The sequence below is a fragment of the Prinia subflava genome, chromosome 3 (assembly GCF_021018805.1).
Source record: "Prinia subflava isolate CZ2003 ecotype Zambia chromosome 3, Cam_Psub_1.2, whole genome shotgun sequence".
In the NCBI taxonomy this organism is placed as follows: Eukaryota; Metazoa; Chordata; class Aves; order Passeriformes; family Cisticolidae; genus Prinia; species Prinia subflava.
The window spans coordinates 18764520-18782422 of record NC_086249.1 but is presented as its reverse complement, the minus strand read 5'-3'; the positions used below and the strand labels follow the sequence as shown (position 1 = coordinate 18782422).

Sequence of the window (17903 nt, the reverse complement as noted above, 5' to 3'; positions counted from 1 at the left end):
CACAGCACACCCTTGCACAACTCAGTTTCAGGTCAGTGCAGGAGCAATACAACTCCCGAGGTGGTGCTGGATGTATATCAGTTTTCTGCAGGGAGCTGCAGCTTCCCAGCTCACACTGTTGTACATGAATTCAAGGCCATACCCTTCAGTGTGCTCCAGGCAGGGGACAAGGCAGTTTTAAGGCTAATGGAAGGCTGAACTATTTGTTCCTGAACCCCTGTCCCGAAGAAAATATTGTGCTGGGCAGGCAAGCATAATATCAGGACATACAGTCAGCAAAGGTTGAACACAGATTTATTTACTAGAGATAAAAACTCTATGGAAAAATCAATACAGCTGATATACAATAAAAGAGATAAAGTCTGTGCTGTACATAAGACATGACAGGCTAGGAAGAGGAGGGAGAGATCTTTCTCCAACAGCAATATGTGAGAAATGTGGCACTGCTTTGAGGTTTCAGTCTTTTGTAGGATTTCTCCCCACTAGAAAATTCTCAAAACACAGGAGCAAATTATAGCAAGATCCTGAAAAAAAAGAAATGTCTAGTTCTCCACAAAAGGACACTGTTGGTTCTCTTTGTTCAAGTCACTCCAAGCACAGTTCCCAGATTTAAGGCTCCTGCTCAGATCCACTTCCTTCTCCCCAAGGTTCTCTCCTAACATGTGCCTCTTGCCCTAGAGAAATAAAAAACCCAAACACAGAGTGTAAAACACAAGTTAATTGAAGGTTAGTTAATTCTCAGTAGAATATGTAGCCTATTTTCAGCCCATTCAGCTTGGACTCTCTTGTGACAATGTACAAAAGTGACTTTTTTCTACAGCCTAAAGAGAAAGAAATTGCACTGAAATGGCAATTTCATGGTAAGGCCAAAGACAGACATTGAACAAGATTGGAGACATTTAGTGACAAGACTGACCCACAGAAAAACATTTGTGAAGTAACTAGTCTCTACAGGTCTAGGAGGCCACAATCCTAAACTGGGACCCTACAAGATACAGAAATTGAAGGATTTGGCTTTTTTTTTTCAGCCCAATCTCCCTCCCTCAGGATGGCCCACTGAGTTTTACCTGGCGAGGGGCAGGAGTACTGGGAGAATTGTCATCTCGTAGAACACTGAGGGGAGAGCGGCCAGCTCCTCCAGATGTCACCATGAATTTGTTGTTGGGCTTGTGTCTTATGGGCTTGCTCACTAGTTGACAAAAGGAAACACACTGGTGCAGTCACAGCAAGGCTCAAAGTCCTAGATTTAAAATGTCTCCCGGCCTTTATCAAACACTTACCCAAGGGCTTTGAGGCAAAGGGATCACAGAAAGGCTGATGTTGGAGGGGGAACTCTAGAGGACCTACTCCAGCAGGACCACCTAAAGCCCATTGTCCAGGAGTCTCTTGAATATTTTAAAGGACAGAGATTCTGCAACCTTTCTGAGCAACCTGGTCCAGTGCTTGGTCACCCTCACAGTGAAAAAAAAGGTGTTTCTTTTGTAGGGGCCATTGCATCCCCTTTGCCTCTGGTCCCATCACTGGGCACCACCGTAAAGAGCCTGGCTCTCCCTTCCTTATACCCTTCCTTCAGGTGTTTGTATCTATTAATCAGATACCCTCTGAGCATTTCCCTCTCCAGGCTGAACAGTCCCAGCTCTCAGCTGCTCCCGTGAGCAGCAGTGCTCAGCACAGAGCTTTCTGAAGCACAGCCTGCATCAAAGTCTCTCAGCACTGCTCAGCCATAGCACAGAGACGTGCTGCCTACACTTGCTCCATAGCTCTTCCCAAGGAGAAACTGTAAGGTCCCTCTGGACGAATCTACAGAGCCACAAACCCATCTCAGAGAGGGCAAGAGTTGTTGTATACCTCTTGATTTTGAATACAGGCTGAAAACAATTTCTCAGCTCCGGGCAGAAATCGGTTCGATAGCACAACAGTTCCCAAAGGGGCTCCAGGCGTTGGGACACAGCCGAGCTGAGGCTAGGGACGGGCTCTGTCGGGGAGCAAGGCCGGAGAAGGCACCCGGAGCAGATGGTGCCGAGAGCCCCGACCTGCTCCCAGCCCATCCCGCGCACTCTGCGGGCACACGGAGCCCTGTCACCCGCACACCGAGCACTCACCCGAGGAGAGGCCGTGCCCGGCGGGGCGGCCGGGCCGGGCCGTGCTGGGAGAGGGCGGCCTCTCCGCCTCTTGGCCCGCGGGCGGGGAGCTCCGCCGGGCCGGCTCCTCGGCGGGGCCAGCCGCTCCCGGAGGCGCCGGCTCCGGGGCCGCGGCCTCGGCCCCGAAGGCCTCGCTGAGCTGCTTCACCAGGCGGTCCACGCTGTCTGCCGGGGCCGGAGAGGGACGGGGTGAGCCTCTAAGGCAGGCACAGCCCCTCACCCCGCCCACCCACGGCGGCTTCACTCACCACTCGACACGGCTCTCATGGGCGTGCGGGAGATGCCGGGCGTGGGCGACCGTGGGTCCCGCTCCTGGCCGATGCCCGCCGGCGGCTCGGCAGGGCTGGGCTGCGGGCTGCCCGCCGGGGAGCTCACCACCTGCGGAGAGGGCAGCCGTGGGGGCGGCCGGCCGGAGCCACGCAGAGGGGAGCGGCGGCGGGAGGGCGCCTACCTCGATGGGGGTGCGCAGGATGCCGGCGGTGGGGGAGCGGGGGTCGCTGACGTGCGCCAGGTGCTTGTTGCGGAGCGCGGCCGGGGTGGCGGGGGCGCTGCCGGAGGCCCCCATGGCGGCGGCGGCCGCACTGCGCCCCTGCCCCGCCGGATGCGCCGTTCGAATCTCCCGCGCGCCGGGCGGTGCCGCCGCCCATTGGCCGCCCCGCGGGGGCGGGGCTCAGGGCGCCACGCCCATCTCCCCGCGCCGCCAGCCCGTCGGCTCCGCGGTCCCCGCCCGTCACGTCCCGCCTCACCCCGCTGTCAATCTTCGGGACAGACCCGCCCCCTCGCCCCTCACTACGTCGTTATTGGTCGAGGAGCCAGGCACCGCCTCCCTCGATGGCCGAGGGGCGGTCGCGATTGGGCGAGCCGGCGGGTCAGTGCGGCGAGTCCGGCCTCCAGCCTCGCTGCCGATTGGCCAGGACCCGCCTGACCGCGCCGGGCTGCGATTGGGCGGGGCGGGGCTGTGGGCGGTGCCGCGGTGAGCCGCTGTCATGGCGGAGCTGAGCGAGGCGCTGCTGTCGGTGTTGCCGTCCATCCGGGTGCCCAAGGCCGGCGACCGCGTCCACAAGGACGAGTGCGCCTTCTCCTTCGACACGCCGGTAAGCGCGCCCCGCCGCCGGCCCGCCCGCCCGCCCGGGCTGCTCCCGCCGCGGCCGGCTCCCACCCCGCCGCCAGCCGGGGCGCCGCCCGCGCGGGGCCTCACGGGATTTGTGGTTCCCCCGTGACCGCGGCGGCCGCTCCCGGGCGGCGCGCAGGGCCCTCGCGGACTACTGCGCCCGGCGTGCCCCGCGGCGCGCCCCGCCCGCCCGCGGTGCGCTGGGGGCTGTAGTTCTGGGGCCGGGGCGGGCGTGGGCAGGGCGCTCGCCCCGATCAGCGGCGGCCCGGCTCGCCGGCGGTCCCCGGAGAGGGAGTGCCCCCGGCCCGAACCCTCCGTGCGAGCGCTCGCCAGGACTTGTAGTCCGGCGGGGCTGGGGGGTCGGGCGCGTCCCGGGCCCGCCCTCGGCGGCGGGGGGGGCGGGCCGGGGGTCCCGCCCTGCCCGAGTCTGAGCCACCCCCCCGGCCTGGCCGCGCGGCGTGGCCCGGCAGGCGGGGGGCGAGGCGGTGCTGTGTCATTAAGATGGCAGTGGTCCCTTCTCCAGCCATCTCCACCCCGCTGGCATCCCTGCGCCTCCTGCGCTACCCTGCTCGGCCTAAGTGGACCTGGGGAGGCAAAGGCAGAGGAAGGGCGAGGTCCCCCTTGAGCATCTTGGCAGGCGCCTGTCCGGGCTGAGCCCCAGCGCAGCAGGAACGGGCTGCAGCTGGAAGATACGGGTCCCTGGAGAGAGCGGCACATGGCATCCTGGCCCTCTTTCCCTCCCCGAGCTCCACAGTGATGCCTGACCGTGCACTGCCCACTCTGTCCCAGTCCCAGCAGCTTCTGAAAGCTTCTTAGTGATTTCCCTCCTTTCCAGCTTCTGCATTTGGGTCCCCTGCACCTTCAGTTTGAAAAGGGTATCTGCTGAATGAATGTGGCATTTTCCAGCTGCTGGTGGGATGGTGGGGCATGTTCTGTATCTGTTTCCAAGCTGCTCACAGGCTTTTAAGCAGAAGAGCAAAAGTAAACAGTGGTCTGTTAACCTTCCTCACACTGTAGCTTGGCATCATTCCCGATGGCATTGGGAGTCACGTGTTTGGACAGGGTGCCACAGTTTTGCTGGTAGTGATTCTACTATACTCTGGACTTGTAAACTGTGCGTGGTAAGGGCCTTTTACGAGATAAACTCTAGTGGAAACTCAGGCTTTCCTGATTTGGTAGCATCCTGCCATAAATGAACACACAAATAGTTTTTTAAATACATCATCATGACAGAAGTACCTGTTCTTCTGGGACAGCCAGGCTGGGGCTTGCCATCCTATTTCTTACTAGCTACTTGTGGCTTCTGTGTAGGAATGAGTTGTTGCCATGACTTAACGAATAATGACTGGTCTGCCATGCCTATCCTAGCAGCTGGAATGGCATTCCTTGCCACCTCCCTTCAGTTTCGTCCCTCCTCCCTTCCAGGAGTCAGATGGCGGCTTGTATATCTGCATGAACACGTTCCTGGGCTTTGGGAAGCAGTTTGTGGAAAAGCACTATCAGAAAACAGGCCAGCGGGTCTACCTGCACCTCAAAAGGACACGCAAACCGGTAAAAAATAAAAACACATACACTCAAACTTCTTCTGAAATTGAGAGCTGCGCTGTGTCTGTGTATTCCATCAGATAAAGAGTTTTCTCTCCTGAGATGCAGCTGTTGTTTTTCCTGGTGAATTGAGGGACACCCGTGCTTCAGTTCTGCTTGTGCTGAATTGTTGTGTGGATTGCTCACGTTACTTCTGCCTGGTTTCTGTTTTCAGAGTAGCTTGATTTCAATCCCTAAGGCTTGCCAGAGCATGCTTGTCCCCTTAACTCTTATTTCCCTATTTCTTCTAAATGCCACAGAAGGAAGAAGACACCAACTCCAGTGCTGGGGACCCCCCAAGGAAGAAACCAACTCGCTTGGCTATCGGTAAGGAAGCGCCTACGTACTGCATGGTCCTTGTGTTCAGCCAGTCCTCTGGAGCTGCCTGGTTTGTCTCCTTTGCTTTACTCTTCTTGGCTAGTATCCCTGGCCAAATTCAGACTTCACGTTTTCCAGTGTGTCTCGGGTGAGCAGTTTCTGTAGAGCAGTCATTAAGGTAATTGTGTTTTGTGTCCAAAGTCACATCTTGTTTTCCGTGGATAAATGTGGTTTTTTTATCCTCTGCCATGACCCCACGTGCCTGGCTTAGCTTGGTGTGGGGATCACTGGGCTGGGACTGTTGCTTAAGTGCAGTGTGCCCTGCATGGGACAGAAGTAAATTTGAGAAAATATATGTCTGAGAAAAGTCAGTTTGAAGCTCCTGGCAGATAAACTATTTTTTAAACTCTTCTGATATTGAGCTAGCATTATTGATACAGACAGGGAAGAAATTAATGGGAAATGCTGCATTAACATTTTTGGCTCATTAGGTCTTATAAGGCTGATACTGGAGAAAATCCATATGAGCATTAAAACATAAAAAATATTTTAAATCTTCCTTTTTTGGAAGTACAAGGCCGGTGTTCCATTACTGTCTCTCACCGACTGAGAGGGCTGTCACAGCAGTCAGTGGAGATGCTGCTTATTTGGAGCAGTCGCAGCTGGTAATTTCTGAGCCATTATGGAGACACATAAAGGAAGGGACAGGAACACTTGTAGCAGTAACAGGTTCTTGGCTTGCTGGAAGCTGACCACTAGAGGGAAATCCAGAATCTGGACTGTGAACATCTTGATTTTGGCTCACTTTTTCCCTGGTGCAGACGCCTAGTGACTCGTCTGCTGCCAGAGCACAAACACCACTATTAAAAATGTCAGCTGCTCTCTGTTTTGGTAGTGAGTTGAACAGAGCCCCAAAGATCACTCTAGCAAAACTGAGGCTGGAATATATGCTTCTTCAGATAGCCAGTGCTTTTATGTATATATATGATTATGCTCTTTGGGAGAGATGAAGCCCGGTCTGAATTATGAGTTATTTCTGCATCCTGAATTCTACAGAGGTCTTGCAACAAGTGTTGTCTGTGGGTCGGCAGATACCTGCCTGTGATAACAGCTTAGTGGTGTGAATGGAGCAGGAGAAAATAAAAGTATTAGCCCTGTGAGACAATGGTCTCAAGTTCAGGAGAAGGATTTTTATCTTTTTTGCTGAACTGTGGAGGTTGAGCTAATCCTGACATGGGAGATTTTTTTAAAGTACTAGAAAGATTTGTGAACAAAATGTAGCCCTTGATGCCTCTGTACCTCACTTTCCCCTCTCAATGACGAGAAAAGATCTGGAGTGTTTGCCTCCTGTGCCTGCATGTTGTTTGATGGACTTTTGTGGTGTGTAGTGCTTAGGTACCACCATGGAAAGGGGGGCAGTGTACCTCAGGGCAAGCTGGTGATTATTGACCCTTTTCCTCATCTGGAGACTCAGAAGGTTCACGCAGCCACCTGAGGGGGCCTCACCAGTCTGGTTTAGTTTGTTTAGGGTTTAGGAGTTGTGTAATGCCCTAGGGGATTGTGTATTGCTTTACTCTGTGAAGTGGTGACAGGAAATCTCTGGGCTGTGCTGAAGAGGCACAGAAGAGGATTATCTAGGTGTGTTGTTGCATGATGCTGGTGACTGTTTTCTAAAAATTATTGTGTTCATACATAGCAGTTTATGCTATAGTTTAAAAATTGTATGTGTCTAAGGAGGGAGTTGCAGGAGATATCATGGGACTGGATATTTTTGACAAGAATGTTTTAAGGAAATACAGTAGTGGTTATCAGAACTGTTTTGCACACAGGATTCTTGAGGCAGAGGCACTGAGCAGCAAAAGCTGTCATTCCCTTCAGATATTTGTTGCAGAGATTATTGCAGTCACAGCACGCAATTTTCCCAGAAACATAGGAAATTCAGTTTAAAAACACAGGGTGTTTAGACTGCTAATAAGCCATGTGTCTTCTGCCTGTTTCCTTTTGGGACTTAGAATGTGAATATCTGCAGAACAGAGAAGGCCAAGCTTTTCCTCTGAGTACCTACAAAATCCAAAAACTGTAGTTGAGGGAATCTGCAGAAACTGCAGATGTTTTGATGAGCATCCATGATGACTCTTTACAACTGGCAAATAACCTTTTATGTGTGGATCTCCATTTTTCTGGTGCAACCTCTGCAAAGCACAGCTAGGTGGGCATAGAAACTACTATCACTATACCTTTGCTCAGAGTTTTTCTGCAATTCTGGATGTTCTGGTTCCAGAGAAACTCCTGGTTCTTCTTGCTTGAGTGCAGGACTCCAGACAATCCTTTCTGGGAAAGGCAAGAAAGAGAGGAAGGCTTCTTAAAGATGCCAGTAGACCTGACCTTTGCCCTGGCTTACAAGATAATTTCTTCATGCACATCTCCATTCATTGTCTTGAGTATTCTGTTAAGGATGAGCACCAGTGCTTTATCTTGGCTCTGTTCTAGCCAGTTCCTCTCTAGAGGAGGTTTGGTTTTCTTCCTGGTTGTAGCTAGAGTCTGGAGATTGTTTTTAAGCATCTGTAAAGAGAGCTGGGAAAAATAAACCTATTGTCACTAAGCTTATAATTGTTCCTGTGAACAGGAGCAGAGGCTCTGGGATCCAGAAGTGGAAGAAAGATTGTGGGTCACTGATTTAGATCATTGTCTTAGTCATGGTACCTAATTTCATGTAAGCTGTGGGGAAAGAAGCTTTTCAAGCTCTTTGATTTCACCTGTTACCACAATGATTTTTCTTCTTGTAGGTGTAGAAGGTGGATTTGACATCACAGAAGAAAAGTTTGAATATGACGAAGATGTAAAAATAGTAATTTTGCCAGACCATTTGGATATTCCACGTGATGGGCTGGAGGGACTACCAGACATGGTCAAAGACAGGGTATGTTTGGGTGGAGGGCTGTGTTTACTGTTGATGAGGAAATGTACCATTACAGAGAAGGAAACTGCCCTGTAAAAAGGATCCTGCAGAGCCGCTGTGAAGTCTCAACTGGCAGTCATCAGGATTGTTCTGCACTTGCACAGTGCTGTGTGTTGCAGGGTTCTGGCTTGTGTGTGACTGAAGCTCCCAAAAGTCTCAACTGACTTGCCTAAATGTGGAATGTTGTGGCACTTGAAGCTTCTTGTGCCCTCACCGTGGTAGGGCAGCCCTTCATGTTTTCTCCTGCTGTCCTAATTCCAGATTGCCAGTGCGATTGAGGCCATCCTGACAGCAGACTCAGCCTCACGGAAGCAGGAGGTGCAGGCTTGGGATGGGGAGGTTCGGCGTGTTTCCAAGCACGCTTTTTCCCTGCACCAGCTTCAGAACGACGTCCGCATCCCACCGTGGTGAGCATAGCGCTGGAACTTTCTGTGTCACTCTGTCCCAGACCCTTCTGTGCTGGGCTGCAGCAGCAGCTGAGACTTGTTTTGTGTGCCTTGGCACAGTAGATTCAGGGGAGGTGGCACACTAAGGTATGTCAGGGTTCTCAGTGTTCTGTGGTAAAAGAGCAGTGAGATCCCTTATACTGTAGCTATTGCAGTGGGCAGCAATGGTGAGGGCTTGGGAAGTAGAACCCAGAGGCTTCTCCTCTGATCTCTTTTTCTGTGTTCCTTGTCAATAGTGGCTGGAAGTGCAGCAAGTGTGACATGAAGGAGAACCTGTGGCTGAACATGACCGACGGAGCCATCCTCTGTGGTCGGCGCTACTTTGACGGCAGCGGTGGCAACAACCACGCGGTCGAGCACTACCGGGAAACGGGCTACCCACTGGCTGTGAAACTGGGAACAATCACTCCTGATGGGGCTGGTGAGAGGGGGATCCTCCCAGGGTTAGGGACACCAGGCACCGCTCAGGCTAGCACAGATCTCTTGCATGTGTCAGGGTGGTGTTGGCCATCTCGTGACCCGGAACACACAGTGTCACCCCATTGTGAACTTTCCCACTCTGACCTGCTTCTTGTGGGAAGCAAAGAACGAGCTGATAAAAAAACCTTGCCTTCCTCCACCCCTCCCTTGTAATTGGGAGCTTTTAGAACAGTTATCCAGGTTGCCATCTGATTTTCTGTGTTGGGGTGTTTATCAAAGAATTGCGTGTTCAAATCCTAAGCAGAGCGTATACAGCACAGTAACCCACTTTCCTTACTCCTGGCGTAAGTGTACCTCTGAACCGTGACTGGTGTCAAGGTTGTCTTAGTCACATGGTTAGGAGGAATCTCAATATTCTGTCTGTTACTTTATTCTGCTGAGAAAAGGCAGAAACCCCAATGGCTCAGTTTGTCAAAACTCACAGTTCTGAGCACTTTCTTCATCCAGCTCTGAATTTGAGATCACAGGCCATTATAAGTTTCCCTTTTTTCTGTTTTCCTGCACAGATGTCTACTCCTATGATGAGGATGACATGGTATTGGATCCCAACCTGGCAGAACACCTGGCACACTTTGGGATTGACATGCTCAAGATGCAGAAGGTGAGGAGGAAGTGGTGTCCTCCATAGGCCCAGAGGGAGAAAGAAGCAACTCCGAGGTGTCTTAGCTGGATTCCAGCTTTCTGTGGCTATGCAGAGCCATTCCTGGTCAAAAAACCCTAGGTTTTTGTCACAAAGAGAGTTGTCTTGTCTGCCTCTCTTCTTTGATTGCCTTTTTTGCCTTTCTTTCATGTCCCTTAGGTTTATTTCCCTTGGGTTATGTGTCAGTGCTGTGGGCAGGGACGCTCCTAGGTGCTGAGCTTCTTTTGTTAGTGTGTGGTTTCCATGCCTCTTTATAGGGAATGGTTCAGATTTCTCCCATATTTCTTTTCCTTACTCTGCCCCAGGTATTCATATATATGGAAAAAACTCTTGTTTCTTCCTCCTCTACTTATAAAATAAAACAAAATGAACTTGACTCTGCTTCTCTACAGCATTGCACTTTGCACACCTCTGATGTTTCCTTGAGTCTTCTTTGAGGATTTTCCTGTTCTTTCCCTCTGCAGACAGACAAGACCATGACAGAACTGGAAATAGACATGAACCAGCGCATTGGGGAGTGGGAGCTCATCCAGGAGTCTGGTGTTCAACTCAAGCCCCTCTATGGGCCTGGGTACACCGGTATCCGTAACCTGGGCAACAGTTGCTACCTCAATTCTGTGATGCAGGTGCTGTTCAGTATCCCAGACTTCCAGAGAAAGTAAGTGAGCTTAATCACTCCTTTCCATTAGTCTGGGATCAGTGCAAAGGTCTCCTAGAGCTGGGAGCTTCTGTTGCAGTAATCATGCTCAGAACTGCATTTTTACCAGATGAAGCTGCATATCCCTTAGCTTTCTCTGCTTTGCTCTGCAGGTATGTGGACAAGCTGGAGAAGATATTCCAAAGTGCACCTTCGGACCCCACACAGGATTTCAGCACACAAGTGTACGTAGAATTTTGGTGAGAGAAGGGAGGCTGAGGCTGCCTGGATGCATCCCCTCTGTGCTTCTTTGCTCCAGGATTGTCCCTCAAGCCTCACCTCTCTCTCCTTGCCTGTAACCAGAGACACTGATCCTCAGTGATCAATAAGGATCTAAGCCAAGGAAGTTCAGCTGAATGCCCTAGATGGAGAGGACAAAATGTACCTCATGTGCATGACAGGCTCTGAAGTCTATTATGTGTGTTATGCCTGTTAAACTGCGGGAATTTCTGGGAGGCAGCTTCTGTCTGCATAACAGTTAAAAGGGGCTTTCTGTCTGCAGTGGAGGGAGATGGCAAAGAGCAAGGGGATACATAGGTTTAGGCAGCTTTATTCTCAGTAGATAACTTATGTGTGCTTAAAGAGGCTTCCCTCAAGAGGTACTGTGCAGGAGAATATTCAGAAGGAGGAACACAACATTTAGGAGGGGGTTGCATTTTAAGTGTGTGAAGTCTGTGCTACAGCTGCTCTCAAACAAGCATGTGGAAGTTTAGGATGGAGGAATGGAAGGTGGCATTTGTGGACAGGGAGTTCAGTGGTACAGGAGGATTCTAAATTTGGGCAGCCTGGAGTGAGGTGTTCACTGAGGGGAGATTAAGGTGAGACAGCCAGAAATTGCCTGAGCAAAGGGAGGAATTGATAAGGTTTGGTTCCAGACAAATGGCAATAATGATGGGGAAGGACTGCAGTGAAATGGAATAGCAGGAGGGTCTGGGCATAGGAGGAAATCGCTGAACACATACTGTTGTCCATTAAGCACCTCATGCAGTCAATCTTTCCTCTGGGAAAACGTGATCAGTCTGCTCCCAGCAGTGCTATTTCTGGCTCAGACAATTTCTCTGCCCTGTTGTCTCCTGCACAGTCAGACACTGCTCCATTGCCCCCGTCAGGCTGCAGCTCAGCTTGGCTGTGGCGCAGCTGCAGTGTGGCTCGGCACCAGCTGTTCCTTCATGATCTACTCAGTGTGCAAGCAGTGGTTGAGATTGGCACCCAAAATCCCTGCTAACTTTGAAGTCAGTGACATCTTCAGGGGCCAGAGAGCAATAAGATAATCTTGCCTGGTGCAGCAGAGAAAGCTGTTATCTGTGAGACTGACAACCCATGGCAGCATTAAAGCTGGATGGGTTGATGTGGCTCCTGGAGCATGTGAGATTGAAGAAACATTGATAGTAACAGTGACTTTATCATTCCAGAGCCAAACTGGGCCATGGTTTGCTTTCTGGGGAGTATTCAAGGCCAGCTTCTGCAGATGGGGAGCAGCAGCCTGATCAGAAGGTGAGGCTTGGATACAGCATCCTCTTGATGCGTGTGTTGCATGAGGTGTTGTGTGTGCTGTGTGGCAAAGGAGGGAGAACCCTTTCTGAAGGCATGTTCTGGGGCTTGTTCCAAGGTCTGTCACCTGAAGAAAAGCATGGCTAAGAATCTACATGCCAGGACACATGCTTGGCAAATTATGACCACCTTCCTCTTCCACATTGTTGTTTGCAGGGTATGCAAAATGGCATTGCTCCACGCATGTTTAAGTCCCTTATCGGAAAGGGGCACCCAGAATTTTCCACTAACCGACAGCAGGATGCCCAGGAATTCTTTCTGCACTTCATCAACATGGTGGAGGTAATGGTTGAGTCTATCTGGCAAATCATGGAAAAGTACATCTTGATTTTCTTCCCGCAGCAAGGGGTAAGGAGTGGAGGTGAGAAGCTGGCAATCGGAGCAGAGAGAAGGAGAGAGCACAGGGAAATGGGCCATATAGCACTTGCCAGGGTGGAGAAGGAGAGGTGTTTGGCCATGTTTTCAGGGCTGATTCCATGGCGAAATCTTTTCTGGGAGTGGCACAGCTGGAGATGTAAACTTTGTTCTTTAGGAGCAGGAATGCCATGGCTTCCTGGAGTACAGAAGCTGGCTTTAGTTTCCTCTTTGCTGTCTTTTCCAGGGGACTACGTACAGAAGTGAATACTCTTCAGCCATGTGCTGTGTGGCATCACTGTTACTGCAGATGATTTTTTGTGCCATTCTGAGGTTACATCTGTCCTTCTAATCTCTCCTTCTTCAGAGGAACTGCCGCAGCTCGGAGAACCCTAACGAGGTCTTCCGTTTTCTGGTGGAGGAGAAGCTGAAGTGCCTGGCCACAGAAAAGGTGAAATATACCCAGCGTGTGGACTATATTATGCAGCTGCCTGTGCCCATGGATGCTGCACTCAACAAAGGTCAGTAATGTGCCAAGACCAGAACAGTAGCAAACGCTATGTTTGTGTATTGTACTATCCTTGCAGACTTCTTTGCCACTTCTGAGGCCAGATCCTTCTCCTGCTTTTGTGGGATTGGGCTGATTTCTTCAGAGGTGGTGTGACACGGTGATGTCCCTCTGGAGCCTTTTCCTCGGACACCACAAGCTGGGCTGTGATTCAGCAGCAAAGCAGGAGTGACTGCAGTAGCAGAACTGTGCTCTGGAAGCTGGGCTCCCTTCTCGATGGCGTGTATCTATAGGCCTGCTCTGCCTCTGAGTGCAGCTGACACCAGTCACTTTGTAGGTACCTAGAGGTGGTCCTTGACTCCTCTGCTTTGTTCTCTAGATGAACTGCTGGAATATGAGGAGAAGAAGAGGCAGGCAGAGGAGGAGAAGCAACCGCTGCCTGAGCTTGTGCGAGCCAAGGTGCCTTTCAGCTCCTGCCTAGAGGCCTATGGAGCTCCAGAGCAGGTGGATGATTTCTGGAGCACAGCCTTGCAGGCCAAGTCTGTGGCTCTTAAGTAAGTGTGTGTCAGCTAAGCTGTGATGAACTGGCCATAGCTGCGTCTCTGGGGACTTCTTGTAGTGGCTTGGGGGAAGAACCAAACTGAAGCTTGTAGTCCTCCACACCCTGGGTCCATAGAACATTGAAGCAGAGAGGGAATCAGTCCATCAGTGCTAGAGTGGTTGCCCTCAGTGGGCAGAACAGCAGGGCTAGTGAAGTCCTAGCCATCAGATTTCAGTTGCTGAGAGGCTACAAAAACACAGTGATATTTCAGAAAACTAATAGCTTTTACTGTAAATTTAAAATTCAGCTCTGGAATCAGTACTGACTGTACGATGATACTGATCTTGCACCATCTCTAAATTTTCTTCAAGTTTTTAACTGTTAAGATTTCAGCAGAACACTGAGTGTAACAGATGCATGAGTTCTTTGAAAGAATGCTAACTTGAATGCTAGTAGCAAGGCCTAAAAAACAGCTTTAATTTTTCTCACTGTAGCACATGTAACAGTGCAAAGTTGCAGTGACAAGATTACAACTGTAAGCAGCTTTCTGCTGTGATGCTGCTGAATGTTCTTTTGCAATGAAAGTCCTCAAGAGTTTAAAGTGCTTTTCTAACAAACACTTCATTACTAAGCAATAGCTACTATAAACAAACATCACATTGAAAGGTAACATTTTGGTTTAATTTTTACTGAGTTGTATTCAAACGCTTTAACGTTGCTTAATTTAGTTCTACAGCATGTTGCAGTTATCACCTGGTAATGAGTATCTGTCTCATAGGTGCTTCTCCCTTCACATCATTCCCCTGTTTCATAGATTCCAAGCACTTTCTCAAATTGTCTAACTAAATAATGTTTAATCAAATTCAGTTAACTTAAAATTCACTGCTTCTGTTTCATATCCAAAGAAGTGCTCTTGTGCTTGAAAGCTTGTCAGTTCCTGCAGTTGTATCTCTTGGTCTAATAAAAGATTTTATTTCCACTACATTCCTTAAGAGGTAGACTTTTAATTAAACAAAATCTGACCAGGCTTGTAAAATACAGGATTGGAAGGTAGAGTATGTACTATTTTTTCACATCTCCAAGATTTACATTCCATCTTGTCTTGTCAGAGCTTCTGCCTTAGAAGTGGTTCTGTGTTTGAGGAGCTTTAAGCTCAGCACAGGAGAGCTGCACAGACAGGTGTATCCCCCAGCCTGCTCAGGACATGGCCCTGCCCTACTCACTGATTTCTTGGATCAGCTAGATGCCCTGAAACTTTGCTGACAGAGTATTTAAAAATATTCTGTGTCTCTTTCAGAACGACGCGGTTTGCTTCCTTCCCAGATTATCTGGTCATCCAGATCAAGAAGTTCACTTTCGGTCTGGACTGGGTGCCCAAAAAGCTCGGTAAGGAAGATGAGGAGTGCAGAGCATATAGTACTGGGAGTCACATATGGATATTGTGGTCATTACTGCCAGGAGGAAAGTAACTATCCCAAAATTGCTGCAGGCATCCCCAGGGACTTACCCTTCTAGATCTCCCAGCCAAGTCCTTTGTTTCTGCCCCTGCATGGAGGCTGAGCAAGACCATATCTTGCAGATGTTTCCATTGAAATGCCAGAGGAGCTGGATATCTCTGCACTGCAGGGAACGGGGCTGCAGGAAGGAGAAGAAGAAATGCCAGACATCGCACCCCCACTGGTGACACCAGATGAGCCCAAAGGTAGCCTGGGGTTCTATGGCAACGAGGACGACGACTCCTTCTGCTCCCCTCACTTCTCCTCTCCGACATGTTAGTGATTCTCCTCCTCTCTTCCTAATGCCTGACTCATTTCCTTGCTCTCCTTGCCTTGTTTCCCATGCTAGCAGTTTCCCACTTGCTCAGACTTTCCCTGTCCTTTTGTCAGCGATTGCCAGCTGCCTCCCTTGCATGCCTGTTATGCAAGGGAGTTATGCAAGGGGGTTTGTTGATTCCTGTTCTGTGCAAGATGCAGGGTGGCATGTCCGGTGCATTTAGAGGAGGCAGAGCTGGGGTTTATACAGGATTTAATTGGTAGGGGTATTTAATTTTCACAAACCAAAGTGGGAGGTTGGGGTCAGAGCCTAGGGAAGAGCCAGTGCTCCTGAGTTCATGGGTTGAATCGTTTTATTCTTTGCCTGTGTGTGAGACTGCTCTTCTGAAGAAGAAGGTGGCTGAGAAAAGCCAAGAGATGGAACCTGGTGTGAAATAAAGCCAGGAAGTGGTGGCTTTGGAGGCTGTGTGACACGAGACGAAATGGAGCCAGCAGGGATGGGTGGGAGTGGGTGGCTTTAACTTCTGTCTTCCCACAGCACCCATGCTGGATGAGTCGGTGATTATCCAGCTGGTGGAAATGGGCTTTCCCATGGATGCCTGCCGCAAAGCCGTGTATTACACAGGCAACAGTGGGGTTGAGGCGGCCATGAACTGGGTCATGTCACATATGGACGATCCAGGTATGAGGCCATGCCCACAGTGAAGCTTACTGCTTCTGGGCTGTTGTGCTTGTGTCCTACTACCGCACTGGAAAAGTGAAGTAGTTTGGGCTTGGGCTGTATGCTCTTGGAAAGATCTAATTCCTCTGAGCTGTGTTGTGTTTCTTGCTGCAGACTTCGCTAACCCATTAGTTCTCCCTGGATCCAGTGGGCCAGGGTCAACTATTGCCTGCCCAGACCCTCCTTCAGAAGACAGTGTGGCCACCATTGTCTCCATGGGCTTCTCCCGGGACCAGGCAATGAAAGCACTCAGAGCCACGGTGAGAGGCACAGGTGACATCGAAGACCAAGGATTTTCTCAGGAACAGGAATTCTCAAGTTCACTGTCTTCTTTTTCCTTCCAGAACAACAGTCTGGAGCGTGCTGTGGATTGGATCTTTAGCCACATTGATGACCTCGATGCAGAAGCTGCTATGGATATCTCAGAGGGGCGCTCGGCAGCCGAGTCCATCTCTGAATCCGTCCCTGTGGGTCCCAAAGTGCGCGATGGACCTGGAAGTGAGTTCCGAGCCATAGGAGTGTGGATTTTGGGCTGCAGACTCAACGTGATTTTGTAATTCCTGATCCATGCACTACTGCAGATTTTAGCAGCTGCAGCTGTTGCAGGGCTGGTCTGGTTGTAGAGGTGGAAACAGGGAGAAAGAGGGAAGGAGTGGCAAAGTAGTCCAGACCCTTCAGGCTGATTGAGGATTCCCTGGAAGCCAATAAAAGAGAGGCTGGGGAAGTGCCAACAAGTGAAATACAGGAAGGGCCGTGCTGCTTTTATCCAGTGGTTCTGGGAGGCTTTTTTGCCCATTTAATTCCCACTGAAAGAAGCAGTTCCAGTCGGCACAGAATTTGTGCCAGTGGTGTTGGCTGCTGGGTGCTGTAGGGCGGCAGAATCCCTGCCTTACCCATCCAGCACCCATGGCCCAAATAAAAAGTTGGAAAAGAAAAGGCTAAATGGAAGCTAGCATCTCCCATTTTCCTGTATGTTTGGCCTTAAGACCACTCACAGTCACACTTGATGGGGATCCAGTTCTAAATTATTACTCAGCAGAGCTTCCTTCAGGGATCCTTCTATAGAGAGGGCCTTGCCCAGGGTGTTAGGGGATAAGACATCTTTCCTCTTTCCCTGACAATCCTCTCTTCCCTCCTTCTTTCAAGAATATCAGCTGTTTGCCTTCATCAGCCACATGGGCACTTCAACTATGTGTGGACATTATGTTTGTCACATCAAGAAAGATGGCAGGTAAGGATTTCCACAGTGTAAGGGAACTGAGGTATGGCTTTAAATCCTCATCCTCCCGTTTCTTCAGAGGTCTTGGGGGTTGGGGCTGAGAGCAGGTGAATGGGATCGAGTTGTATCTTAACACGGAATGGCCTTCCTGAGCTCCTCTGGTGCCTGTTGCAGGTGGGTGATCTACAACGACCAGAAAGTCTGTGCTTCTGAGAAGCCCCCCAAGGACCTGGGCTACATCTACTTCTATCAGCGGATTCCCAGCTAGAACATCCTCTTGCTGTGTGTGGTGGGGGGAGAGTGGGCTGAAGGTGTGGGGGGGAAGGGGGTGGGGGCAGTGAGGGTGGGAGCAGGGTCCTTCTCTTCCCTGCTCCTTTCCCCAGTCCCTTCACAGCCTCTCTGTGGAGACACGGGGGGAGAGAAGAGTTCACTGACTAATCGACTGGGGGCTGGAGCCCCCGTGGACATGAGTGAGGGGGTGAGGGGGGTTGGGAATATCTGTTTCTATAGGAAATGTCCTCACTGTCCCCACCCCCGTAACACACAGCCCTAGTGCTTCGCTGCTTGGTGGGATGATGCCACCTCCTTGCTGTCCGGAAGGAGAGGAGGGGACTTGTGTGTACGTGTGGCTTGTGAATGGGGGGGGGGGGTCCTCCTGTGCGCCCTGTCGGGCGTGGGCGTGGGGCGGGCAGCAAGGCGGGCCACGAGCAGCGCTTCCCCTTGTGTGCCCTTGACATGCCAAAATACACGAGGGACAAAATAAAAGTGGAAATACCCCCTGGCTCCCGTCTGGCCCCGCCTGCCTGGGGGAAAGCGCGGCTGGGGCGAGGGGCGGGGCTGCGCGTGGGGCGGGGCGCGGGG

The 17903-nt window shown here is 50.9% G+C and overlaps 2 protein-coding genes across 3 annotated transcripts; one reads left to right on the top strand and one right to left on the bottom strand.

Moving 5' to 3' along the window:
* Positions 1-277: 277 nt before the first annotated feature.
* CDCA3 (cell division cycle associated 3) lies at positions 278-2925 on the bottom strand. Its single transcript, XM_063394196.1, has 5 exons — positions 2593-2925; positions 2390-2519; positions 2103-2306; positions 1068-1189; positions 278-674 (listed from the first exon to the last, which is right to left on the bottom strand). Exons 1-5 carry the CDS (start codon positions 2704-2706, stop codon positions 543-545), a joined length of 702 nt encoding a protein of 233 aa, XP_063250266.1. The 5' UTR covers positions 2707-2925; the 3' UTR covers positions 278-542.
* A 149-nt stretch (positions 2926-3074) lies between these two features.
* On the top strand, positions 3075-17823 carry USP5 (ubiquitin specific peptidase 5). Of its 2 annotated transcripts, none has more exons than XM_063394192.1 (20): positions 3075-3235; positions 4678-4803; positions 5097-5163; positions 7941-8074; positions 8375-8520; positions 8796-8980; positions 9546-9640; positions 10144-10337; positions 10490-10561; positions 11789-11870; positions 12084-12209; positions 12649-12802; positions 13169-13343; positions 14628-14716; positions 14910-15101; positions 15641-15784; positions 15938-16083; positions 16168-16321; positions 16970-17054; positions 17217-17823. In XM_063394192.1, the coding sequence occupies exons 1-20, from the start codon at positions 3128-3130 to the stop codon at positions 17308-17310; spliced, it is 2568 nt and encodes an 855-aa protein (XP_063250262.1). In that variant the 5' UTR covers positions 3075-3127; the 3' UTR covers positions 17311-17823. The 2 variants fall into 2 exon arrangements, with proteins under 2 accessions (XP_063250262.1, XP_063250263.1); XM_063394193.1 differs by having other exon boundaries at positions 3076-3235; positions 14910-15032.
* Positions 17824-17903: the final 80 nt, after the last annotated feature.

Excerpts from the sequence above, each read along its gene's own strand:
- CDCA3 (XM_063394196.1), bottom strand. The coding sequence starts at position 2,706 with ATGGGGGCCTCCGGCAGCGCCCCCGCCACCCCGGCCGCGCTCCGCAAC. Across the intron at positions 2,520-2,592 it reads TCCTGCGCACCCCCATCGAG|GTGGTGAGCTCCCCGGCGGG; the intron begins GTAGGCGCCCTC and ends CCCTCTCCGCAG. Across the intron at positions 675-1,067 it reads GTACTCCTGCCCCTCGCCAG|GGCAAGAGGCACATGTTAGG; the intron begins GTAAAACTCAGT and ends TTATTTCTCTAG.
- USP5 (XM_063394192.1), top strand. The coding sequence starts at position 3,128 with ATGGCGGAGCTGAGCGAGGCGCTGCTGTCGGTGTTGCCGTCCATCCGG. Across the intron at positions 15,785-15,937 it reads GTCACATATGGACGATCCAG|ACTTCGCTAACCCATTAGTT; the intron begins GTATGAGGCCAT and ends TTCTTGCTGCAG. Across the intron at positions 17,055-17,216 it reads CACATCAAGAAAGATGGCAG|GTGGGTGATCTACAACGACC; the intron begins GTAAGGATTTCC and ends TGCCTGTTGCAG.